The following is a 26,324-nucleotide window of genomic DNA, read 5'->3' as shown; positions in this document are numbered from 1 at the left end:
GTTGACTGTGTGTGTGTGTGTGTGTGTATCTTGCTTGCCCTAAAGGTTTGTGTGTGTTATAGCGGCCCACTGCTCCTGTGTCCTTTGATTAAGGTCAATTTGGTAACTGGGGTTGGCAACACACACACACACACACACACACACACACACACACACACACACACACACACACACACTCACACACCCTCACACACCCTCACACACACACACACACACACACACACACACACTCACACTTACAGAGATACATACAGTTCTACTGAGCCAACTCAGCCATCCTTTGCCTCATTCTTCATGTCTAAATGTGTGTTTTTGTACATGCATGTGTCACATGATGCAGTTATGATCTACAGATCTGAAGGCTGAGGCTTTGAGTTCAGGTGTGCACCTTCTCATGTCACACACTCATCTCACACGCTGAATATGACCTGCGACAGCTGACATGTATGTGATACTTGTAAGCTGTAAATACTAATCGTAAATTTAAAGAAAGGATAATCTTATGGCTCGTCTTTCTAATGTAAGGAGCAGGTGGCTAACGGAACAGTTTGACATGAGGGGAAACGCTGGACGAGAACATCAGCACCACTCTCACGTCTGTGCTCTCATGCAGTGGTTCTCAAAGTGGGGTTCAGGGTCCTCCAGAGGGGCTCTTTTATTTCCACTTCCAGGTGACGTGATGCTTCGTGATCTGCAGAGCTGCTGGGATGTGGATTTTACTACCTGAACAAAAGTGACCGTTTTCGATCTCGAGCTCGGTTTGCAGGTTCCTGGCTTCATGTTTAACATGCAGACACGGTGCAGATTGATACGTCCGGCTCACCAGGTTATCGGCATGACACTCGAGGCCAGCCGCTCAGGTTTTGGCTGCTCACAGAGCTGAGGACCTCCAACATGGCCGCCGCAGAGCGAGTTACATCATTTGCTGTGCAGACTGCGACGTGTGATGAAGACTCGTATGGCCAAATAAAATGTAATATACAGTACAGAAAGTGACAGTGGCAGACATGAACACGATGACCGTAATGTATGTAATACACATCCAGAAGCCTCAGTGCATCTGAGACAATATGCTGCCGCCATCGAGTCACATCCAATCAGAGAATCTTCTCGTTGTTTCTCCTGCTGAGTGTGTCTGCCTGTTATCTCATCAAACTGTGTGTGTGTGTGTGTGTGTGTGTGTGTGTGTTTGTTGGATGACATTACTAAAAAGAGTCGACATGTTACACAGCTTTAAACCCTCCAGCATCAACACACGCACGCACACACACACACACACACACACACACACACACTCACAGCCTCTCTGCTTGGCTCTGTGCCCGTATGCATGACAAGACCTCTGGGACCCTCCTAAACACACACGTACACAACCACACCACCACCACCCCCACTCACCCAACCTCGGCAGCCCAGCGCCTAATAACGCCCAACATCGTGGCTCTGTGTGTGTGTGTGTGTGTGTGTGTGTGTGTGTGTGGCTGCAGCAGAAAGAACACTGCGACCTAAAAACCCAGCTCACTGAGAGCGACTGCACGCCGAACAGAAGGCTCATCCAAGTGTAAACACACACTGTGAAGCACACGGGGACGAGTGTGAACGCACACACACACACACACACACACACACACACACACAAGGCATGTGGACACATGCACAAAGTCCCACACTCACTTGGACACACACACACACAGCAGATGCAGACACAGAAACACACAAAATGCTGTTGAACTGAAGAATTGAGATGTACACACACACCTAACGCAGTGTGTGTGTGTGTGTGTGTGTGTGTGTGCTACAGGTGAGGAAGCAGAAATGCATCATCACAAACATCATAGTAAAATGTCTTTGGCAACACATCCTCTGACTGAAGAAATTGGGATCACGTGATGACAACTGAGCCGCCGTCTCCATGACAACAGACGAAGGCTGCGAGACGTGCTGACACACCGAAGACACATGCACATGTACAGAGGCTCACCTGTGAGTCACGTCTGCTCTCAGGTGCACATGTGGACTTGGTTTCTTCCTGTTGAAACGAGTCCAGTTTGGTTCTGAATGTGTGGAGCGCGCTCAGTCGAAGCCGCAGCCTGCAGCCAGTTAGCTTAGCTTAGCACAATCACTGCAGACACAGAGAAACGACAGAAGTGAAGACCACAATGATCACAAGATTATCAGTTTCTTCAGCTTATAGTGAGCTGTTTAACACCTTACAGCTTATTGTGTGTGTGTGTGTGTGTGTGTGTGTGTGTCACTACACTCTCTAAGGTCTCTCTGTATATTTTCAGCTGTTCTTTTGATTTCCTCCCTGCTGATGATGTCCACAGTTTTCTGCTGGGATGCAGGTTGGCTCAGTGTGTGTGTGTGTGTGTGTGTGTGTGTGTGTGTTGAGGCGTGCTGTATGTACTTGATGTTCCGGTACGTTCTGACCTCCTGGCTCCTGTTGGGGGTCGGCGTCCTTCAGGATTCGGACTGATGAGCCGTTAACTGAAGTCTGTCTGTTGTTTGTGAGTCTGTGATCCTCTGACCGGCTCTGCAGTTCTGCTGCTCACAGACTGTCTGCTGTGGTCAGGCAGCAGCTCGGCTGTCGGGGTCGCAGCTCCTAGTTTTGTCTTTTTAGACATAAACTTCTCACACGGCGCCTGTAATCAGGTGATCAGATTTCAGCAGCTGACAGAAACCGGCGATTAAAAACAAAATCCTGTGAACTGATTCAGGTGAACAGGAGTCACCCATCGCTTTTCCAAACTGATTTTCCGGTGGCTGGCTAACGTTACCTGTCGATATTGAAGTCCTGTTTCTATCTGTACGCTGGACCTCTGCGTTCCAGTGTTGGCTTGATGCGCTTTAATTAATCTGAACTGCTTGTACTTTGTTGCAGCTGTTAGACTTTGAAGATGAACTTAATGAGTGTTGAGAACAGCAGCGGACCTTTAACGACTTTCTGCAGGTTTGATTATCCACATCAGATTATTTCATTTCTAAACTGTTTGTCCTTGTTTTACCTCCATCAGGCTCCGCAGCCTGCAGTTTATCCAGCGTAACGTTTCCTGTAAATATTAAGTCCGTCATGAAATAACCCACCCATCCACCCATCCATCCATTTTCTATACCGCTTATCCGTCAGGGTCGTGGGGGAGCTGGAGCCTATCCCAGCTGACTACGGGCGAGAGGCGGGGTTCACCCTGGACTGGTCACCAGTCAATCGCAGGGCCAACACACAAAGACAGACAACCACACACTCTCACACTCACACCTAGGGGGCAGTGTAGAGCAGCCAATTAACCTAATGTGCATGTTTTTGGTATTGTGGGAGGAAGCCGGAGAACCCGGAGAAAACCCACGCAGGCACAGGGAGAACATGCAAACTCCACATAGAAGGGCCCAGACCGGGATTCGAACCTGGAACCCTCTTGCTATGAGGGGACAGTGCTAATGAAATAACCCTTAACTAAAAACCATTTCCTGTCCTGATCCACTCAGTCCCTGCCAGATTCTTTGTTTTCATGGCACAAATCATGGACATGTTGGCGTGGAATTGCAGCAAAGAAGGTGAACTGAGACACCTGAGCTGCGTTTCAGACATCTGAAATACAGCGACAAGGTGTGGAGGCTGCTGGGAAAATAAGATTTGTGCTACACTTGCATAATCAAAACCAATAAAGTAATTTGCGCTCAAAATCCGAAATGCGGTTAGTGTCTGAAATTAAGTTTTCACCGGTCACAATTCTTTTGCTACCTGGTGGAAATTAATTTGGGGATACGTGCGATTATTCTTCTTCTAGTGATGAAGGAATCGTTGACATCCAAAATTAAATTATGATGAGTTCAAATGTTGTTCGTACATGTGAAAACATATTTGTAACATGTCAGAACTGTTTTACACAGAATTTAACATTTCAACGTGTCAAAATTAGTTAAAAGCTCAAACATTCTCGTTCCCAGCGTGTACAGGAAAAAGAAAATAAATCGCAGCACTTCCTTATTGCTGAGGTCAGCTCATTTCCACGGCGACCGCAGACCATCTAGCCAATCGACAACAAGGAGCCGTGTGCAGGACGTCACGTTTTGAATTTAAAGACGTCCTCGGCACGTCCACGTCTGGATCGCCGCAGCACGAAGCCTGAAACGGTTTGTGAGCTCAGGTTTACGTGCAGATGGAGGCGGCGTTGGAGAAAATGTGAGCAGCGAGTTGGATTTACAGCCTCTTGAGCTCCTGGTGTTTGTTTTGACACTCACACAGATTAGAAGACTGTCTGTCACTGTGTGTGTGTGTTATTACCAGTGTTATGGGGACCAACATGTGTTCATACAGTCACGCTGTGGGGACTCGCCTTCCTTGTGGGGACATAAGCACCAGTCCTCATAGGTTTAGGTTGGGTTTAGGTTGGGTTTAGGTTGGGTTTAGGTTAGGTTTAGGTTAGGTTAGGGTTAGTCGAGTGATGGTCGTGTTTGAGTCTCAGGAAAATGAATATAAGGCCATGTAATGTCCTCTAAAGTAATGGAAAAACATGACTGTGTGTGTGTGTGTGTGTGTGTGAGGAGGGACGGGGGTGTTAGAGTATGTTTGCCCTAATTGTTGATGGTTCCCAGTGTGTGTGTGTGTGTGTGTGTGTGAGATTACAGTGTGTTCTGTGGTATTAGAGGGCTTAACGAGGGCCGTGATGGTCTGATTGCTGAGTGTTTTCCTCGATGGTCTGGACACACTCATTTATAAATACAGAACATCAAATCAAATTCATTTTATTCAAAAACCACATTTAAAAAGTGCTGTAGGATAAACGTGATAAAATAATGTGAAAAGGTGGCAGAAAGGTGGATGACTGGACAGGAAGTGATGCAGACCGTCAAACTGCTCCAAACATTTCATTCATAAAAACGTCTTCTCTCTGAAAATGTCCTCACTGTAAAAGTCCAAAGCTCATCTTTGATCCTCACTCACACACACACACACATTGTGTATCACTGTGTGTGTGTGAGTCTGTGTTGTATCAGTGAGGTCTGACTGACATCTAGTGGACACTTCATGTACTGAGCAGATTTCTGACTTTGAATCACACATTTCCCCAGCGTTTCCATCGGTTATAAAATCATTTTGCCGCCTGACTTTGTTATTGGATTCTGGGGTCACGCTGAGGTGAACGTCTTCTCTCCATTGTTTGATTTCTCTTCTGAACAAGACATCTTCATCTTCATCTTCATGTTCCTTTTTTTCAAATCTATAATTGTATGTGGTGCCGACGCTGAGCCACAATCAGCCCGACTCTTCTGCAAACCTGCGGTGACGGCCGGGACAAGACGGCGTTTGTGGTTTCAGTGGACTACAAAGACCATCAGCACAGGCTGGTTGTCCTCCAATGTGATGGTGGTGAGAGTCTCCTTTAAGAAACCTGGAGGAAGACATGACCATGTTGGTGAAAAGAGAGAGAGAGAGAGAGGACGGGGAGTATTCACTCGTTCTTCAGCCTTCTCATCTGTTAAAGGGACAGTTTTTGTTTTTCTCTCAGGATGTCTGAAGGTGAATCAGCAGGACCCAAACTGATTTCAGTGGACTTTGAGATCTTCGGACATGTTCAGGGTCTGTATGTTTAACCCTCCCCCTTCTTCTTCTTCTTCTTCTTCCTCCTCTTGACTTTTCTGCTCTGTGAGTCCAGGCTGTAAAATGATCTGCTGCTGCTTAATTTAGAAACGAGTGCAGTCGTGCTGCCGCAGCTTCACTTCCTGCAGTCTCAGGACACGTTAAAATGACCAGACCAGAAGATCCGGTTAGCTGTTCAGTTATCTTCCTAATTCCATTTCTGTCCTTCCTTCTCTTTGACAGGAGTCTGTTTCAGAATGGTGAGTTTCTCTGCGACTGTTTGCTGCCATCACAGCCTTCCACACCAGGTGTGGCAGGATCAAACCCGACCAGGTGTCCAATATCAGGCATTAGTGGACAACTTGGAGACCAGAGCTGCCCCTGACACGTCCTCAAGTCTGAGCGTCCAACTGATCCCGCAGCTGAGAAGATTCAGGCCTTTGAACACTTTGTTCTCAGTCGGTCCTGTTCCTGCCTTGTTCTGTTTGGACTCGTGTCTCCTGAGAGCCACTAAACCCAGCGTTTTTCTGTCTCTTCATCACCCTGTCAGACACACTTTGTCAAAGCGTTTTTTTGTGCTCTCAGTCTGTCATACTTCTTCTGATCTTATTTGGGCTTGTCCAAAAACCTTTACAGTACAAATACGTGTTTCTTTCCTGCCTCCCTGCAGTACACGGAGAAGGAGGGTCTGCGGCTCGGCCTGGTGGGCTGGGTGAAGAACACCTACAGTGGGACGGTGGTGGGACAGGTCCAAGGTCCTGCTGACAGCGTGGAGGAGATGTGAGTAGGCTGAACGCGCTTATACTGCAACACACAGTACAGTACTGCACTGCAGTACTGAGAAAGACACACGAGAACACATGTGGAGTTTTTGCATGTTTTTGCATCTTGTTTTGCTTTAAGTTCAAATTCCTCAAAGGACTGCAGTCTGGTCTCAGCTTTGCTTTTACTTTAACTTCCATCCATCCATCCATTTTCTATACCGCTTATCCATCAGGGTCGCGGCGAGGCTGGAGCCTATCCCAGCTGACTGCGGGCGAGAGGCGGGGTTCACCCTGGACTGGTCGCCAGTCAATCACAGGGCCAATACACAAAGACAACTTTAACTTCCTGTGTTGTTTTTATTTTCCAGCCACTAGATGGCGCACTTTGCCTTCACTTCTTTACCTTCTTCGGCTTTTAACTTCAAGTGTCTGTTGTCACATTTATTCAATCAATCCAAAAGCTTGAGAGTTTTTTTAAACGGTATGACCTGATCCGAGAGCAGCCCATGAACGCATCACCGCAGACTGATGCGTTTGTTGACACCTCTGAGTCACACAAACACAAAGTTCACCTCCTGATCACCGAAAAATCACATACGACTCGGAGTCTCGATTTGTTGTGTTGACCTCTCTGTCCGGCAGGAGTGAAGTCACCAGGGTGTGGAGGTCTCATTTAGATGACATCACCACCCCCAGGGACATGTCTCACACACACACACACACACACACACACTCACTGAACCAGTGTGAAACAGTGATGTAAGTCTTAAGTGTTTGTTTTCTGCTCTTTTTTCCCGAACCAAACACAGAATAAATACTGAAGCAGCTGAAGTTGTTTTAAAGCTTTTTTTATGACAGGAGACGTGTGTGGGGGTATTATTTAATAGTATTATTATTATATATATTTGACAATATTTTAGTAAAATGTACTGGAGTATTTAATTGAGAAATTAAATGTGAATATGTGAGTTTTCATTTTGGTTTCTTCAGTTTTATCTCCAGTGACAGCAGGCCGAATGTGTTTGGGCTTTTGAGAACAGAAACCTTTGATGTAACTGGAGAAGTAAAATTTCAGCTTTGTGTTGTGCTTAAGTTTAATGGCTCATAAAAGGTTTCTAACCTCACGTTCACACACAGACTGATGACACTGACTTCCATTGAAGAGATTAAACGCACACACTCGACTGTTTCCAACCACATCTTTTCCACGTTAACACGCTCACCTCAGGTCCTTCCTGTTCACTCCACTTTCACCGCGACCTCATTTCCTGCCGGGCCTGGGAAACAGGAAGCAGCTGTTCATCGGGGCAGAGAAAAGGGGGCTATAGGAAAGGAAGGAAGGAAGGAAGGAAGAAAGAAAGAAAGAAAGAAAGGAGATGAAAAGGGAGAGCGATGGAAGTGAGAATTGGTTGTTGGAGAGAAAGCGAGAGTGCGAGCCGCCGGTGGGAGGCGACCGAGTGGGTGGTTTCCTCTTTTTCCCAGAGCGCCAAGCAGCTTAAAAGAAGGAAAAAAACCTAAAGCAGACAAACGTGAAGCTGAAAAATGTCTGACTTCAGTCTCGTCCACCATCACTGTGACCACGTCTTCCAAATGGTTTGATTTCATTCTTCTCCTGACTAAACCCCCATCTGTTCGGGCATTAAAATGACAGGAAACCACCAGGTGGCAGGTGAGGTTCATACACCACAGGTGAGCAGGCGGATTCTTACAGCCTCTTCAAGTGTTTATACTCAGACAAAGTTTAAAACTAAAACTGTTTTCAGAGGATTTTTTGGAGATCCAGTTTTTTGTGTGTTTATCATTTGGCATCAGGTTCATACAAATCGCATTTGACTGAAGGTTGTCAGCAGCACAGTGATGGTCCTCACACGTATAGAAGTACAATGGTGTGTGTGTGTGTGTGTGTGTGTGTGTGTGGGTCACAGGGATTGTGTGTCGTTTTAGAGGCAAATGGCAGCAGATTACAAACCAAACAACATCCAGCTGCTGGAGACTTAACACTAAGCTGTGTGTGTGTGTGTGTGTGTGTGTGTGTGTGTGTGTGTACAGTAGAGTAGTAGGTTGTACAGCAGATCAGTCAACTGTTGAAGTTGTCTGCCAAAAAGAAAAAGTAGGACAGTTCGTCTCTCTCTCCTCCTCAGCTGCTTTTCTCTCGCTCGCCCTCTCCTTCTGGTTGGGCCTCAGTGGGTGAAGCTGCATGGACCCGAACCCTGAAATCTCCTGTGATTTACACACACACACACACGCACACACACACACACACGCTCACACACACACACGCTCACACATAGCTGCATCAGAATCAGTCACAACAGTCAGGACAAGCGGTCCCTCAGGTTCTCAGGGTTAAATTTAGCTGCGGGGATGTTTGTCTTTTCCCAGAATGCCCCTGGTTGACCCCAGACGGGCTGGTTGGAACTTTTATTTTTGTCTACATTTTTGTCCCATGAACTTCGAGCCCTGTGGTGATAACGACCGTCTGCCCGCCCAACATTTGTTCCACAGCAAAACCTCTCAACAGTCAGTCAGTCAGACAGACAGTCACACAGTAAGACAGTCAGTAAGACAGTCGGTCAGTCGGTCAGTCAGTCAGTCAGTCAGTGAGTCGGTCAGTCAGTCGGTCAGACAGACAGTCAGTCAGACAGTCAGACAGTAAGACAGTCAGTCAGTCAGTCAGTTGGTCAGTCAGACAGTCAGACTGATAGACAGTCAGTCAGTCAGTCAGTCAGTTAGTCGGTCAGTCAGTCAGTCAGTAATCAGAGTGTTGTGTCACTGAGATGAACAGAATCATTCAGTTGCATCCAGCACAGCTTTGAAGCTGCTCACGTTCTTCCTCCACCTGTGTCCTCCACCTGTGTCCTCCACCTGTGTCCTCCACCTGTGTCCTCCACAGGAAGGTGTGGTTGAGTAAAGAAGGAAGTCCAACCAGTCGCATCACCAGAGCCTGTTTCAGCAACCAGAGGACCATCGACCGGCTGGAGATCTCCGGCTTCAGGACTCGCTTCTGAACAGCCAATCAAGCGAGCCCACCAAGAGCACAAACACTGAGAGCCGCGTCTAGTGTTCATGACAGACTGGAGATGCACTTTGAGCCCGGGAGGTCACTTCCTGTTGGTATGGTAATATTTTATTGATAATAAAAGAAATCTGTCGGCGCGGCGTGTCCATCTGTACAGCACAGTCACACAGTGAGACGGGAGGTTTGAGAGCTGCTCCACACTCCACTTCCTGTGAATGATTGTCAGCGCTTGTGGTTGCTAGTTTGAATCCCTGGTTCCATCACTGTGTGTCCCGGTATGATGTAAACAAACGCACCCCAGTATAGTTGTCGTTACATAACAGCAAGTCACCTGACCCGATTACCTGTCATCTGATCCAATTAAATCACAGCGAGAGAATCCCTGATCGGCTGCCACGGCAACGACAACAAAAAGCCTGACACAGCAGGAACAGAGCCACTCACAGTGTGTGTGTGTGTGTGTGTGAGAGAGAGAGAGAAAATAAAATCATATTCAGCAGGACATGTGAAGTCCATGAGCTAAAATGTGAAAAAAAGCAGAATGATCCTTTAAAGTCTCTTTTTCTCTTACATTATTTGAACTTGAACTAAGAAAAACATGCTGAATGTGTACTGAGAGACCAACTCTCCCCGGATACACACTGTCATCATGACAACCCCGCCTCTGGAGACATTACTGACACACACACACACACACACACACACACAGTCAGGACCAGAGAGGAGGAGGCGTTAGTTTGTTTGAAGAGGATATTAATGTCATGACTGAGATAACAGACTCTTGACCCTTCATCTACTGTCAGAGCTGTGTGTGTGTGTGTGTGTGTGTGTGTGTGTGAATGAGGTCAGGTCATCACTATTCTGCCTTTAAATTCACTTCTAAAGGTGAAACTTTGTGTTTCTGTGCCTGACATCTGAAACTGTCTTTTCCCACCCTGTTTTTTGCCCATAAACGCTGCCCATAATCCTCCACCTCCAACAGCACTTCTCACACTCTCTCTTCTGCTCGCTGCAGAATGTGGTGCAAATATTACAGCAAATAATAACACCTCCACCCCCACACTCGCACTGGTGCCACGGCCGAGAGAGCCCACCCACACGCTTCAGTCACTGTGGAATAGATGGGAAAAAATCCCTCGACCTCTTCCTCCTCCTCCTCCTCCTCCTCCTCCTCTTCCTCTCCCAGCAACCAGCTTGGCATCCCGTTGTGGTCGCCATGGAAACGCCACTCTGCCTGAAAGTGTTCGTGATGCAGAAAGAAAAGACAGAGAAAGAAAAGTCTTCTTCTCTCCTGCGTTCTCTCCTCTTCTCTTTCTCTCTTCCATCTCTTCTATCCATCTCTGTTCTCTCTCTCTGAATATCTGCCCGCCACTTCAGCTGCCCACACACTCGTCTTATTCATCATGTTACACACACACACCTGAGTGGGTGCTGACAGCCAGCTGTTACCAGGCAACATGTTGAAGTTGAGTCCAACTCTGCTGACATTTAGCACAAACAGCATCTTTTGTCCTGCTGTGTTGGATTCTCTTCAGGATGGGTTGGTTTTGCGTCTGATAAATGAAATGTGAATGTCGGGGAGCGTGTTGGGGCTGCGTATTTGACACGTTACTTTCTAAAAGTGTTGCTGGATTCTTCAGGAACTGCCCAGCTTCTATACTGACGTTGAGGTGATGACTCAGGCTGCTTCGTGAAGTCAGAAAATAAAATTTTGCACTGACAGTCATTTGTGTCGAATGTCGGAAAGTAAAAAAAGCTCAGCAGGTAGAAACCAGACGCTGGCCTCCTGTCAGGCAGCTGCTGCATGCTGGGAATTTCCTCTACGACCTTTGACCTTCTGCTCGTCCTCCTTTGCTTCAAAACAAATATGGCTGCGGTCGACTGGACATTTCTACACGGTGTCTGGTATCCGAGTGATAATCCCCCCGCACACACACACACACACACACACACACTGACCTAACTGTGTGTGCTCAAGAGCCCAAAAAGACCTTCAGAGCCAAATCACATTCTGCCAACAAACTCTGCGTTAATGCACACACAGTTGGATGTCCTTCAGGCCCTGAATGCATCATTCTGTGTGTGTGCGTGACATGACAACACGGTGTCACAATGTCCAGTTGGAACTGGACTAAATTTGGCTCCAAAGTCTTGATGAGAGGTCAGGTGTGATGTTCTCTAACTTTAATTATATCTCAGTATAAAGCAGGCCTTATTTAAACGTGCGGTAATTGATTTATTCTTCCACTTGTGTTCAGCAGAGTTTCAGCATTTAGTTTATTCCCAAAACTAACGGATCAACATGATCGCTCCTGTAGAGTCCAGTATCCACCACCTTTTAGCTCTGGTTTTGGTCTCCACTACCTTCTAAGGCTTTTTGCAGCTCTGAGGTGGACACTACGAGAGCGCTGGAAGTGAGCGAGGACAGTGAAGTGGCGTCCGGGCTGATAATCAATGAGCTGAAAGTCACTACAAAGCTCAGCTGCAGATTGATCAGAGAAAAATCTTAGCCCTCTTAATCCGTGTGAATTTGTGCTTGCCTGAGTGACGGGACGTCCTCGTTAAATGAGTGTGTCCCAGTGAGCTGTGATAGTGGAGACACGTCAGACGGGTGGGACAAACCCAGCGTTGTTGCTGTCAGGTGGAACACTGGTCAGGTTCCAGCATGAAGCCTGTCTCTTGGCTGAGTCACGGCAGGAAGTAACTTGCTCAAAATGTAAACCCTTCAGCCCAGTTTTAACCAACATATCTGACCTGCTAATTGCACATTCAGGATTTCTAAAAACTCCTATCCTTTCCCTATAGGCACTAAAGTGATGTGATGCTGGAATGAACAAGTGGAGCTCGTGTGTGATGATTCATCAGGGTAGGAGGTTCATGAAGACGGAGACAACGCTAAAGTGCCTGAGCAGAGAGCTGCAGGGTTTGAGTCTCAGGGAGGATGTGGTGGACATAAGAGCCCGGTCAGCATTAAATGTCTCCTCACACAGAGTGCCTGATGGCAAAGGTGTTCCCGCCACTCTTATGTCAGATCATCACCGAAAAGATGAAAGGATTCTTCTAACAGCACATACTCTTTATTGATATATTCATTCTGTCTGATCACACTCGTCCCCAACTTCTCAGAGTCAGGGCTGTTTGGCATCATTCTGTCTCTGCAGACTCTCCCCTCCTCCTCCTCCTCCTCCTCCTCCCTGCTTTGCTGAATCTCCACCTCTCACTCAGGCTTAAGGAGCGCTTCATTTATTTCTCTCTGCAGCCTGAAAGGGTGGAGACATTCACGTGGAACAGATGGACCCTAAAAGTGCACTGTCACTTTTATTTACAGTCAGCCTTACAGCAAGGAGAAATTCTGAAACATTTTTAACCCTGTGGATCATCGATAAGACAAGAAATTCTATGTCAGTTTTCAGTTCATTTTTGGAGTTAAATTAAAGGATGAACCAGTTTATAAATTACATTACACTTATCATTATTCCCTGCTACAATGTTGGTTTAATTGTTAAACAAATCACATATCACTTGTTATTTATATGTGCAATACAAGAACTCTATTATTGATTGCATTATATTTGTGTTGTAATATTTGCATACGTGTGCTATGTACAATATGGATAAAACTTGGTGTAACAGATAGCACAGGGGATTTGTCCCACCATGAAATGGTTTGCTAATAAAACTGTAAGCTAACAAAAACAGAAAGCAAAAGGAAGGAAATTATTAATGATAAATAGTCAAATTGTGAAATGCAGGTAAAGTCAATGAGTTTCCTGGCTGACAGACAAATTGAATCATGCATGAATGAGTTCAGTGGGCCTGCTTTGAGTCAGTTAATAGTCTAAGCCTGTTATTTATGTTTTGGTTGTTATATTCTGATTGTTTTTGTGGTGTTCAGTTTAATAAGGTAACAAAGAAATAAACAAGTGTTGAAAGTTCTCTAACAAATGTTTCTGTCTGAGAAAAAGCTCTGAAAAATCAGCACTCTGATAGCTAACAAAACCACTGAATTTTATATTTCATCACATTATTCGTTTTAGTCATTTCAGAGTTTCCAGTTATTAGACGGTGACCAGTTGTGTTTGATTATTTAAGTGTAGTCAACAAAGTACATAACTTTGGTCATTCAAACAGACTTTAATTACCATTTGAAACAAAACATTATGTATAAATCTATGAAGCCAACAAGTAACCGGACAGGACGCCATGTTTTTATCATTTTGTTTATTTTCAAAGCAGAACTTTTGTGCTAACAGCGCAGGCTAATTCAACACTATGGCACATAATTAGTACTTTGGTGAGGCATTTGAGTACTACAAGTGCGGCTGAAACGCTGCTTAAAAGCCCAGTTTGATGAAAAACAGCCCGCGGTGTGGTGCCACTCCGCCGGAGCGGTGCCGCCGGGTGGATGAAGCGAGCGCACCGGGCGCTGCAGTCCGTGCCGCGCTGAGGCAGAGCGGGGCGGAGGGCGGGGGGATGAAGAGGAGGAGGAGGATTGGTGGATTTCAGGACTCTTCTGCTCCTGCGTTGTTTTTGCTCCCAGCTCTCAGAAGTCCGTCCGTCCGTCCTTCACTCCGAGCGGGACTCCTGTGCGCTTCTATCGGCCCTCAGGTGAGTGTGTAACCGGGTCCGAGCCGAGCCGGTCCGCTCCGCGTCCTCTGTCCCGCTGCTGTTCCCGTTCTAACGCGTCTCCGCACGGGTTGTTTGATTGTGGCCGCTGCTGGGGAAGCATCCACATCCATGACGGCTGCGGCCGCGGCTGTGGCGGGGTGTGTGTCCCTTCACAGCCATCTTTCCCGGGTTAACTGATCAAACCTCCAGTTCGACCGGCAGGGTCGTCGCTGTGGTGCAGCTGCGGCTCGTTGGCGCAAACACAAGCCGAGGAGCGAGCTCCTCTCCCGGCTGCGTGTGCCTGCTTTGCACGCTCTCCGTCGTGCTGTTGAACTTGTGTTGTTGCTGTGTGTTCGTGTGTGCGCCACAGCTGCTGCTGCTGCTGTTGTTGTTGTTGTTGTTGTTGTTGTGTGAACTCTGCGGCTCTCTGCTTCATCTCTACTCAAAGGAAAACAGTCATGGAGGGATTTGTTTCTCACATGATGACCTCTCAGATGATGATGATGGTGGTGGTGGTGGTGGAGGTGCAGGCGTGGTCGCCTCTGCTGACCTCAGCCTCAGAACAAAAACACAACAGAATACTGTGATAGGAGCCCTTTAATGTTCTTGCAGGGACTTTGAGTCTTTGCAGTGACCTTTTGTGTACTTCATGGTGTATTTTCTCTCACTGAGGCAGTACAGACGGTGTGTCAGTACTGCTTGTTGAGAGGGTTTTGGACCCTTGCTGTGGTATTCCTGCAGTGATTTGGCAGGTCGCTGTGGTTGGGCTGGTGCTGCTTTGAGGCGTTTTGTCTTTTGCGCAGACCCTGTTTCAAATCCTGTAGAGCAATTATGTAATCAGATACAGGCTGGACTGCTGCTTTCTCTCCTCCTCCCTCCTGTCCTCTATTTCGTGCCCCCTCTCTGCTCTCCTTTTCCTCCTAACCTTCCTCTTTTCTCATGTTTTCTGCTCATTCGTCCACTTCCGACTGTCTTCTATGTTTTCTTTCCTTGTCCCCCGTCAGTCCTCCTTTTCACCTCCTCCACAGTCCTCTGTCCTTTCTCTACTTATCTCCTTTTTCTCGCACTTTCTGTCTTTATCCTCGCCTCCACCCTCGTCCCCCACCCTTCTCTCTTGTTTCTTTGATGCAGCAACCGGGAAGCATTTGGCAACTTGTTGACCGGACTCTTTAAAACGTCACACTTAGGTGTCGAGTTGTTCTCATGCTGCTGCTGCTTTAACTCTACTCGAACTGCATTATATCATGAAGTTTAATCTTTTGGCTGTGAATCTGATCCCAGAAAGATGATAAGACGTTCATGTTTGCGGTGAAGTTGTTGGGTTTCACACCCTGCCCCCATTGGGAGGCGATTCAGAGCTCCAGGACGCTGTGGTCGACGAGGTGAAGGTCAAACTTTCAACCTGAGATCTTTGTTTTAACTTTAAGATCTCAAAACGTTTCTCAGAAATCAGAGCTTAAAGTTTCTCCTGCGATTTTTAAAGGAAACCTGCAGATTTCAAAGTAAAACCGCACAGTTCTGCAGTAATGGGGTCACAGTTCCCACCAACACGTTGGTTTGTAGTGAGATTGTTGTCCCAGCAGTTAAAAGATGCAGAAGAAACACACTTTTTAGATACCAAATGATCACTGCTGTGTGACTGTGTGTCCAATACCAAAACATTATTTGATTCTTAAATATAAAGGAACTAGATGGCACCTGAAAGGTTGCTCAGGATAATCCACAGATTGTCGTGAGCAGTTTCCTGTCTGAATCACCGCGCAGGAGGAAGTGAGCACGAGAGGCTGGCTAAGCTAACGTTTAACGACGAGGACGCCATCAGTGTTCATGTCCGCCGGGTCACAAGCTCCTTGTACTCCACCCTTCAGGGACAGCCTGAAAACCTGCCTGACCACAAACTTGGTTCTCTGTGGACCGAAAGAGGAGCCACGTTTAAATCCAGAACTTTTCTCACAGTCTTTACTTTCCATGTGACGTTCGCTGACGTGTTCAGGACGCAGATCTGCTGTGTTTGTTTACAGGCTCTTCATGTAAAATGGAAAGCAAAGCCAGAGCTTTATGAGAAGAGAGCCGGGTGCAGTGGGGTTTATGGGAAATGTGGTTTTAATTTAGAGAAGCAGACAAAATGCTGAACTGGGCCTTTTTGCTCTGATCACAGGTGTTCCTCTGCTGGAAGACGGCAGGTATCAAATCACATCACATCCAGTCAGTCAGTTTGTCTGTTTGTGTCAGCAGGTTTGCGTGTTGTTGTCAGAAGCTGATGCTCCTGCAGGAGAGATGAAAGCTGCTGCTGCTGTAGACTCTTTCCTTCCTTTTCTGTGGTACCTCAGTGGGGCCGAAGATGATGATGATGATGATGGTGGTGGTGGTGGTGGCTCAGCCTGGCTGCTGTGATGCAGAGGGGGATCTGAGCTGGAAATCATCAGCTCTGCCGCAGCGTCTCAAATGGAGTCCTGAGCTTTCAGCTTTTCGTCGTTTGAATGTCGGGCAGACATTAAAGTGAGCTGCTCACGTCGCATTTCTTCAGCTCTCTGTGAAGGAACAAACACGAGGTCCTCACATCTGCTCAGATTGTGTCACAAATGCTTACAGAAACGCAGTCTGAAAGCCTGTAGGCCTATAGAGAAAATAAACTCATTTGTGTTGCGTCCAAACACTTTTTGGTCCCATCTGAAATGTGTCCAATAATTCCTCATTCACATTGTAATTTCACAGATTTTAACTACTTCTGCTTAAGCGGTATTTCACGGGAACTTTGACTTCTTTTGTGAAAAGATAAAAGTTGTCAACCATTTTGATAATCAGTTAATCGTTTCAGTCATTTTTGGGTTTGAACTGTTGGTTGGATGAAAGAAGCACTTTGAAGTCGTCACTTTGGGCTGTGACATTTTATGGACTAAATGATTAATTGTAAAAATAATAAGCAGATTAATCAATAATCAAAATAATGTTTAGTTGCATCCCTAGAAGTAGAAAATATCAAACTATGCTCCTTCCTGTTTACTTATACTGCACGCGTTTCCTCTGGAAGTTTCATTAGGAAACGCATCACTGCCGAACTCGGTCCCGATTGGCTCAAACGGTTATTAAATCAGAGAGGAGGACGGTGGTCCAGTTTCACGGCCGGGTCTGAGTCGGACTCTTTGAGGCACAGAGCAGACCGAGTCCATCTGACAGGAAACTGAGTGCTTCTGAGTTTCACAATAAAACGAAAGCAGTCAATCCTCTCAGTATAAAGATGCTAAAAATGACTTAAATGATCACTCGGTTCATTGACTGGTGATCTGCGCTGCCAGAGTTCAGTCACTGTTCAGATTACTCAGTCGTGTTTGGGATTAAGGAAAAGGACGTAAACTGAGCGTAGTTTTTTGTAATTGTGATGTTGCAGATCATAAGAGTCCTGAGATCCGTATTTGTGTGATTGTTTCTGTAGTTCTTAAAGTCACAGCTGCCCTCGCTGTTTGATTGGCAGGTGGTTAAAGACGGCTAACGATGGCGACGACGTCTGCAAAATAAGGAGAAAGTGAAGATGTGGTGTATTGTCCCTTTAAGACGGAAAGCTGTGTGGTCGTATTTTCAGAAACGAGGCCAGTCGTCAGCCTCGTCCTTCTTCTTGTCCTCCTGCAGACTCTTTCCTCTCACACCTTCATCCCTCCTTCCTTCCTCTCAGTTTCCTCAACCTTTTAATCTTTTCCTCTCTTTTCCTCTCAAAGTTCCAGGAGTTTTTTGAGTGCATTTCTCCAACAGACGTCAATCACAGAAATGTTTCAAAGTAAAATAAGTTGATGTAAGAACTGAAATGAGGTGTTTCGAGGATTTTACTGTGACGGCCTGGTTAATATGTCCGTCTTTGTCTGCATCCCTCTTTCATGGCTTTGGAGCTTAAACTTTAAGCTGAAAGAGTCTGGTTGGAGGAGGAGAAAACTTCATCTTGAGGCCCCCTGAGGATGAGGAGGGAGGTAAGGGGGAGAGTGATGGATGGCAGGGGAGGAAGGACAACAAAGCCAGGAGGGAGGAGGAACTTCAGGGGGAGATGAAACAGAGAAGGAGAAAAGAGGATGACGGGAGGTTTATATGGGAGGAGGTGCGACCGGCGAATGGGTGAAGGAGCAGGAGGTGAAGGCGAAGCGATAGAGGACAGATGAGTGGGAGAGAAAGGAGGGCAGGAGCTGAACATACCAGCTGCAAACCTTCCTGTGGACGGTGGGAAGAGGAGAGAGGGGGAACGTTCTGGAAAATGTCCAGCCGACAGGAAGTGGAACAGCGTGACGGAGAGGAGGGCAACAAGGAGCGAGGGAGGACGAAAACGACAAGCAGGAGGAGGAGAACTGCAGATTTTTCCCAGCGGCAAAGATTAAGCTAAATATAGAGAAGCCCGGTGGAGCCGACCACCATCTTCAACAAAACACTGCAGCTTTCGTGTGATCACTCGCTGCAGTCTGCTTTCTGTCAGCTCTGATCCGCTTCCTGCTGATCCTGAAACCAGAGCTCCTGTTTCTTTATTAGCGCTGATGTTGTTGGTGGTGAGTTATGTGTTGGGTTACCTGAGGCTGAAGGTGAACGCTCTGTCAGTTGGTGTTGACGGACTGCGTTGGGGTTCACATCCACTCAGAAAGCTTCGCGCTTCTCTTCCGGGCCCTGTGATGCGGGGTTTGGAGTTGGGATGTTTCTTTATCTCTCTGTACTGTTTGGACTGGGCGAAGGGTATCAGATGAGACATAAACTAACCCAAAACCGTCCTGGTTTGTCTTTCCACATTCAGCTCAGAAGACTTCGCTCAGCTGTAGCTACCGTTAGCTCCACAGCTAGCTGAGCTAAAGGTTAGCTCCACAGCTAGCTGGAGCTGACGGTTAGCTCCACAGCTAGCTGAGCTAAAGGTTAGCGCCACAGCTAGCTGAGCTAAAGGTTAGCCACAACCAAACATAACTGCAGTAAGCGGTTACTGTGCTGATGCTGCTCCGATGTTTTTGGAGTTACCTTCGACTTCTGCCTCTTTTCAGAGGTCTTTGAGTAAATTTTTTGTGTGGTTTTATGTAAAGACTCTAAAGGAAGCTTTAAAGCCACAAGAACGTGAAGATTGACGCACTCCACGTGAATGTGACGGAGTATCGTGATGTGTCAGTGATTAAAAACTGACTTTCATCATTTCTTCCTTCTCTGTACTGCATGCACGTATGATGGATTCATCCTCTCCTGTCAGCTGCTGGGCGCCACGCTCGGCTCTTTCACGTGAAGCCGGGATCACACGCACACACACACCACACACACACGCTGTACATATCAGTGAAGCATGGTGTGTTTGAACAGGCTGCTCGTGATTGAGGTGTGTGTGTGTGTGTGTGTGTGTGTGTGTTTACATAGCTGGGTTACGTCAGGATGAACAGTTTTAACCTCAGCGGGGGTCAAACACAGGGTGATCTCTTCTCTTCTTCTGCCGTTGTCCTTCTTGTCACACGCCGAGTGGGGCGTCGAAAGCGCCGACGCTGCCACTGAAAACCAGATCAAGGCTTGTTTTTGAATCGTCGTTACTTTCACACGCTTTACTTTCTCAGTGAAGCTTGTGTATTTCAGGAGCTTGTAGTGTTTAAAAGGCCAAAGTGACCGTGAACGCTGCTTAAACGTTCATGTTAACTTCCCTCCCCGTAAGAGAAAAACCCCATAGAAGCTGCAGTTACACATCTGTGATAGCTTCATGAATAAAATATGTGAACAGAGTGTTTAAGAGGACTCAAATTTGCACCAGGAAGTGTTTTCCGTGCTTTATTCCCTGATAGAAGCAGACAAACAGATGAATGAGTGAGAGACGTGTTTTGTCTTGTGATCCCTCCCTGATTTACTACACTGTCCAAACGACCTGAACTCACCGCCGAGAGACGGAGGGGAAGGCGAGAACAGCTGAGTTTTGTCAGGATGGCAGCTTTCTGCTCTGCAGCGTCAGGCCTCCTGATACTCTGATCAGAGCGACTGATCTGTCAATTTGTCCGACAGTAAAAAATGTTCAGCATTTTCCCCGAGTCCAGGGCCTCGCCTGATTGGTCACATGTTCACACGCGAGTGTGACCATGTTTCAGCCAGATGTTCATATCTCGTACTGTGACGTTTTGTCTACATGTCTTTATATTGTCAGATGGGAAACACACACACACACACACACTCTCTGTGCTCATGTGTGTTCACATACCACCTTGCTGCTGTGCGTACTCTGCACCTTATCTGAAACTGTAAATTTTCTTAGGTAGGTTTGTATATCTGTTTATATTTTTAGCTGTATATAGTGTTGTACATTTTTGAATCTTTATTCTATTTATCTGCTCTTATCTGCTGCTTCTTGCTCAGTGCACCTGTTGGCCTCCTCCAAACGACATCTCACTGTACTTGTATAGTGACAGTAAAGACTTTGGCTCCAGATGTGGTCAGATGACACACCACCATCTGTAGTGTGTGTGTGTGCGTGCGAGAGTGCCGGTGGAAGAAATATTCATATCCTGCATTGAAATAAAAGTACGAATGCCACAATGTGAAAATATTCCAACCATCTGCTGCTGTGGATGTTTGGGCTCATCCGAGCTCCTTCCTGTCCGGGCGGCTGCTTTAGTCTCCGGCCGTTCATCAGCTTCTGTCGGATCATCGTGTGTCCTGGGAGAACCGCGAGCTCACAAACACAACCTGCTTTCAGCTCTGTGACCACGCAGCTCATCCAAGAGGCTTCTGAAAGAGTTTATTTAGCTTTTCTCAGCGCACGAAGGAACACGTCATCCTTCAGTTTATCACCAACGTTCTACAGCAGCACATCTGGAGATACAACGTAGTGAAGTACAAGTACAGTGTGTGTGGGGCGTGCGCGGGGCGTGCGCACCCTGAGGCGTTGCTGTAGACGTGAGGGTGGGGTCGACAGACAGACCGACAGGAAATGAGCGATTGGCTGAAAGTGGGACGCTGCCTCTGGGCTGCAGACCTGCAGACTGTCTGTTCTCTTTACGCTGCACAACAAAACTCCACCCGTCCTTCGCCTCGTCCTTCGTCTCGTCCTTCGCCTCGTCCTTCGTCTCGTCCTTCGCCTCGTCCTTCGTCTCGTCCTTCGTCTCGTCCTTTACTCCTCCGATTGTCAGCAGAATCTGACCTTTGGTTTTCTACGTTGTGATTATATGGACGACTGAATGTTCACATGATGAAAACCAAAACTCTGGCGTGCGTTCAGTTACCACCAGCTGCTTTTGATGAACGATTAATCGTCTCAGTCATTTCGAACTCGAACTTCTTCTGTGTGTCATTGTAAACTGAATTTTTTTTGTATTTTAAAGAAACTTTTTGCAATTCTTTGGTCAAACAGTTAGTCATGAAAATAAAAATTAATTATCAAAATAATCAGTAGTTTGAGCCTTCAGTTGTACAATCAAACTTTTGCACAGAAAGCTGCAGAATGGCTACAAAACGGTCACATTGTTTTCATGTTTGGATCGAAGTTCAGTTCAGTTCGCCTTCCACTGCTGACCTCCACAGCCTGACACTCTGCCCCCGCTGTTCGCAGCCTGTAACTACACCTCTGAAGCTCGGTCACAGCTTTACAGAAGGGCTTTCTGGGGTCGACACGTCTGAAAACTCTGAGCTGACGTCTCTGAGATTCAGCTGTTTTCTTCCTGTTTCGTGTCATTGTTGGTTTCAGAATGACGAGCCTCTGTGATTGGTTCACAGGGGACGAGTCCTGGAAACCGACTGCAGCTGCTTTTTTTTTTTCCAGTGTCGCTATGACGATAGAGAGGCTTACATCACTGACCTCCACCCCTCCCGTCTCCAGGGCTGAGGTGTAACACAACCCCTGGTGACATCATATATTGCATTACGTGTGTGTGTGTGTGTGTGATGTTTTTTTCTCTACTAAACCGTCCAGTGCAGCCTCTTTGTTTAAAGAAATGCTGTGAAGTAATTCATTTTCTGACCAGTTGAGTCATCAGGATAAATTAGATGGCAAAATTTACTGAGATGTGTTTGAAAGTGTAGAAGCTGAACAGTCACATGAGTTGGCTAAACGTTCAGATTGGATGGATAATTTAGAGTAAATGTGATTAATGATGATAAATACCGGCTGACACACTGGGCATCATGGGAAATGAGTTTGATGACTTTGGACAGGGAGGGGGAGGGGTTATGTGCCCTTGAGTGGACGCACATTCATAAAGGTCTACACACACACACACACACACACACAATGCTGATATTCCACAGTAATTTGGTCGAATGTGGCTTTAACTTTTGTTTCATTAAAGTAATCAGCTCACAGAAATCCGTAACTCCATAATGATATATTATGAACAGGAACTTTTAAAGACTAAATGTGAGTACTTTTTATTTAGAATAAACAGCAAAACATATAAAATTTTCAAGAAAACAAATGAGGCAGGAAAGCTTAGCACCAAACGACCAAAGTCCTCCATTGGTTAGCACAAGTTAGCCTGTTGGCGTGCTAACAAGGGGAATATTGCACACGTAATCTGCTGGCTAACGTGCACAATGTGACACGCAGTGACATCATCAACACGTGAACATCCAGTGGTTATTGACATGTTTAGGACGAAGCAGCAGAGCAGCAGCTACACCTTATTAACACCATCACGTCTGCAGAAAATACATCAGAAGGTGACTTAGTGAAGCTGCCATGTTTCACTGAATAGATACTACATTTCCCATGAACCTCTGTGTGCCTCCTGTCCCACAGACAGGTGAATCAGTGCGACAGGTGGGCGGTCGGTCTTGAACACTGAGACGCTGGAACAAAAGAACTGCAGTCAGTGTGAACACACACACACACATCCTGCAGAACAGATTAGATCTGACGTCCCACAATGCACTGCAACATGAGCTGGGCAGGATTGTGGGCTGGAGAGAGAGACAGTGAAAGTGTCTGGCAGCTGGCCAGGGCGACATGATGGGATGGATCGCCATGACGACCCAGCCGACCCTCCAATCTGGCCTGTTTTGCGTGCTGTGTGTGTTTCCTCTGTGTGTGTGTGTGTGTGTGTGTGTGTTATTTTTGGACTGAAGCTGCTGGAAGGCGACGTGTTGAACAGGCTCTCTGGACGTTTTAGTTTTCATGCTGAAAATTGTCTTGCAGGTGTTTTAAGATAAGATAAGATAATCCTTTATTAGTCCCATGACTGAGAAATGACAGTGTTACAGCAGCCAACAGAATGTAGAGGGTGCAAAGCATGCAGGGGTAAGGGAAGGAAGAGCATTCACAAAGAATAAATACACAGGAAACAAGTACCTGCAGCTGTACACAGTACAGAAAAGAAGAAGACTGTTCACACTGGAGTCCCTCAGGTTATGATTGGTGGATGGATTGATTATTGTACCCATTTGTTTCAGGAAAAGACTAAGTATGTATGTACTGATCCTTGTGGTAGTGTTACATGAGTAAGGATTATTACACAATTATTACTACACATGTGTTATTGCAGGTCTGGTGTGACCATTTGTGCCTTTATTGCACATTATTGTTTTGTTTTGTTCGATCAACTCGAAAAACTCAAATGAGTGTTGATTTCACAGCAGTACAAATCATGTCACTGCTATTACTCATGGTGTTACTGCGATAAGTACTACGAGTTACTGCAGCTAAATACACAAACGTATCCTGTCATGTTCTGCCTGGTGCATTGGCACCTGTGAGGCAGTTTGCTTTGACATTTCTGTAAGGACAGAGACAGTAAAGCCTTGTGACCTGCAGGGAGAATTAATCCGTGAAATTTGTGATCCAGATGTTTTTACTTCCGTCATGTCGGCCATCTTTATTCCATGGTCAGTGTTGTTTGAGACGTGAAACGAAACGCGGCGAGAACTCTTACTTAAATGTTTGTGAAATGTCAGTTGCATTCAAGTTGTTTGTTTTATTTGACCTTCAGTCCAAAGCTAAAATGCGTCCAGTCAGCTGTAAAATGTGACGGCTGGGTTCAGCGAGTGTGTGCTTTGAAGGGTGACTAAAGCGATTCAGTAATTATCGAAATGGTTTTGGATGAATTTTCTGCTTCTCTGGTTTTGCTGTTGCTTTCGTGCCGACGCGGTCGGTGAATATGAGACGACAGCCATCAGCCGGTGGCCTGAGGCTGAAATCCGCCCTGTGGGCGATGAGGGCGGCTGCGCTCGCTCGTCACCTGACGGTTCAGTCTCAGTCCGCGGAGACGTGCTCCTCCTTCATCCCTTTTCTCCTCTGCAGAACGAACACGCGGCACTCGAACGTCACACAGCACAGAATCTGAGCAGCCTAACTGTGTGAGACGCGTCTCAGTGTGGACGACCAGCGACGAAGAGCGAGACAGGAGCAGGAAGTCGACATCTGCAGGGTGTGTGTGTGTGTGTGTGTGTGTGTGTGAGTGAGGCGAACCACAACACATCTGGCTGTGTGGGTTTGTGTGTGTGTGTGTGTGTGTGTGTGGGGGGGGGCCTCTGGCTGTCTCTAAGTGTTATAGTTGAAGGGAGGAGGAGGAGGAAGAGGAGGAATGAAGAGATGAAGTGAAGAAGAAAAACAGGAAATGAGAGGGAAGAAAAGGGTGGGTTGGAAGAGGAAGATGTGTTAGACAGGTGGAGTGCAGGGAGGGAGGGAAGGAAGGAAGGAGTGAAGGAGAGAAATAAGGGTGGAGCAAGAAGAGGGAAATTAAAGGACGGAGGATGTTTATAGAGTAGAGGAGGGTGGAGGTTAAAAAGTGGATGGGAAAAGGAAGAGAAGCAACAAGTCTTTCTTTTTTCTGCTCCTCCCTTTTTCTTTCTTTCCCTCCTCCTCCGTGCCTCTCTCTGCTTTACTCCCCCCTTTTTTCCACCCCTCCACCCTCTCTTGGCTCTCGCCCAGCTGCTCCACCCTCCTCCTCCTCTGTGATCCGTCCTGCTTCTATCAGAGAGTTTGGGAACAACCAGTTCTCTACAGATCCAGTCTCCAGAGGCCGAACCCCCACCCAGCACACATACACACACACACACACACACACACACACACACACACACACACACACAGTTTACTGCTGTGTAAAGCAACAGTGGCCTCTCGTCTACTTTCTTTTTGCTCCATCAGAAGCTTCCTACGGTACAAAAGCGACTTGTCCTCCACTCAGATTAAAGCTGCGAGTGGTTTGGAACGTCCAGGGTGCTTGTGCTAAAAGTCAGTTTCTCTTTACAGTCAAGGTGGATACTTAGAGCACTTAGATGCTCCTTTTTGGAGTAAAAACATGCACAACTTCACCTTTGTGTTCCCAGCTTGAGGGCACAGGAACAACAAAAAGGAGGAAAACGAGTGATGGAGGAGAGGAGCTTTCCGACATGACATTGTCACAGAGATGGACGGATCAGAAAGACCTCTGAAGAGTCCTCTTGACCTCCGCTGTTTATCTCGAGTGCTTCATTCCTCCGCCTGCCGTGTGGTCCCTCACTTCTTCCTTCCTCCTCACGTTCCTTCACTCTTTCTTTCCTCCCTCCATCTTTTTTGTCCTTTTAGTTCTTTGTCTGTTTTATTCCTTTCTCTTTTTTTGACCTGAAGTGCTTGTGAAGGGAGGCATTGTGGGTAATGCAGTTTGTTCAGTGTATGAACATTAAAGGCGCTCAGCGCAGTGACAGCTCACAAAGTATTCTGGTCTGTACTGGTTCTGCTGGACTAAAGCTGGCCTCTCCTCACGTGTACTGGTCTGAACATCATGTGTACTGGTTTTATGTGGGCAAAACTGGTCTGTGCTGGTTTTTGTGTAGGTTTGGTCTGGTCTTTGTTGGCTCTTGATGTTCTGATTTGCTCTGTTCAGTGTCAGGTGTGTGTGTGTGTGTGTGTGTGTGTGAGATACAGAGATAGTGCCCTCTTCCTCATAAGCAGAGTAAAATGGAGGTTATCTGCTCCCAGTGGAGCTGCCATTAGACCCACTCCTTCACTGCTCCTCCTCTGCATTTACCTCAAACTCATCGCCGGCCACAAAATGTCCGTCTGCTCTGTGTGTGTGTGTGTGTGTGTGTTGCCGGAGCTGACGCCTGCTGACGCCCACGCACTGATGCTCGTTTCCAGTGAAAGTAAAAACAGAAAATTCATCCCTCTGCATCTGTTACTATCAGCGTTCCTGAAGTTATTTTTATTCGGCGTCAGTCTGCTTCAGTTGTGTGGATAAAGTTTTCTATTCTATTTGAGATGCACTGACCTTCCCCGAGTAACAATAAAATAATAAATCTGAAGACAAAATAACCCGTCAGGAAGGACGCTGTCGTTAGACTTACAGGAACACAAGTTGCAGTTTGTGCAGAATCGGTTTTGATGTCTGAGTTCTGCTGAGGACTTTGTTATCGACACCACAGTCACAGTGCAGTAAAAGTACACAACGTCACATCAGTGAGT

At 46.6% G+C, this 26,324-nt stretch overlaps 2 protein-coding genes across 4 annotated transcripts in view; both read left to right on the top strand.

The window, feature by feature from the left end:
- Positions 1-5,309: 5,309 nt before the first annotated feature.
- Positions 5,310-12,677, top strand: LOC124065984 (acylphosphatase-2-like). Of its 3 annotated transcripts, XR_006844530.1 has the most exons (5): positions 5,316-5,578; positions 5,822-5,838; positions 6,249-6,358; positions 9,236-9,456; positions 12,167-12,677. XR_006844530.1 is itself a non-coding variant. In XM_046401994.1 (4 exons), exons 1-4 carry the CDS (start codon positions 5,509-5,511, stop codon positions 9,348-9,350), a joined length of 312 nt encoding a protein of 103 aa, XP_046257950.1. In that variant the 5' UTR covers positions 5,317-5,508; the 3' UTR covers positions 9,351-9,498. The 3 variants fall into 3 exon arrangements, 2 of the variants coding, with proteins under 2 accessions (XP_046257951.1, XP_046257950.1); XM_046401994.1 differs by lacking the exon at positions 12,167-12,677 and having other exon boundaries at positions 5,317-5,578; positions 9,236-9,498; XM_046401995.1 differs by lacking the exons at positions 5,822-5,838; positions 12,167-12,677 and having other exon boundaries at positions 5,310-5,578; positions 9,236-9,498.
- A 1,082-nt stretch (positions 12,678-13,759) lies between these two features.
- LOC124066550 (spectrin beta chain, non-erythrocytic 1) overlaps positions 13,760-26,324 on the top strand; it is an 83,935-nt gene continuing 71,370 nt past the window's right edge. The window contains exon 1 of the mRNA XM_046403040.1: positions 13,760-13,969. The gene's annotated coding sequence lies outside the window, so the exon portion shown is untranslated. The remainder of the gene's footprint in view (positions 13,970-26,324) is intronic.

Source organism: Scatophagus argus, chromosome 10, assembly GCF_020382885.2.
Source record: "Scatophagus argus isolate fScaArg1 chromosome 10, fScaArg1.pri, whole genome shotgun sequence".
Lineage (NCBI taxonomy): Eukaryota > Metazoa > Chordata > Actinopteri > Scatophagidae > Scatophagus > Scatophagus argus.
The sequence above is the reverse complement of the archived record's forward strand: the minus strand, read 5'-3'. Positions and strand labels throughout refer to the sequence as shown.

Coding starts and splice junctions, on each gene's coding strand:
- LOC124065984 (XM_046401994.1), top strand. CDS start 5,509: ATGTCTGAAGGTGAATCAGCAGGACCCAAACTGATTTCAGTGGACTTT. Junction 6,359..9,235: donor GCTGACAGCGTGGAGGAGAT/GTGAGTAGGCTG, acceptor TGTCCTCCACAG/GAAGGTGTGGTTGAGTAAAG.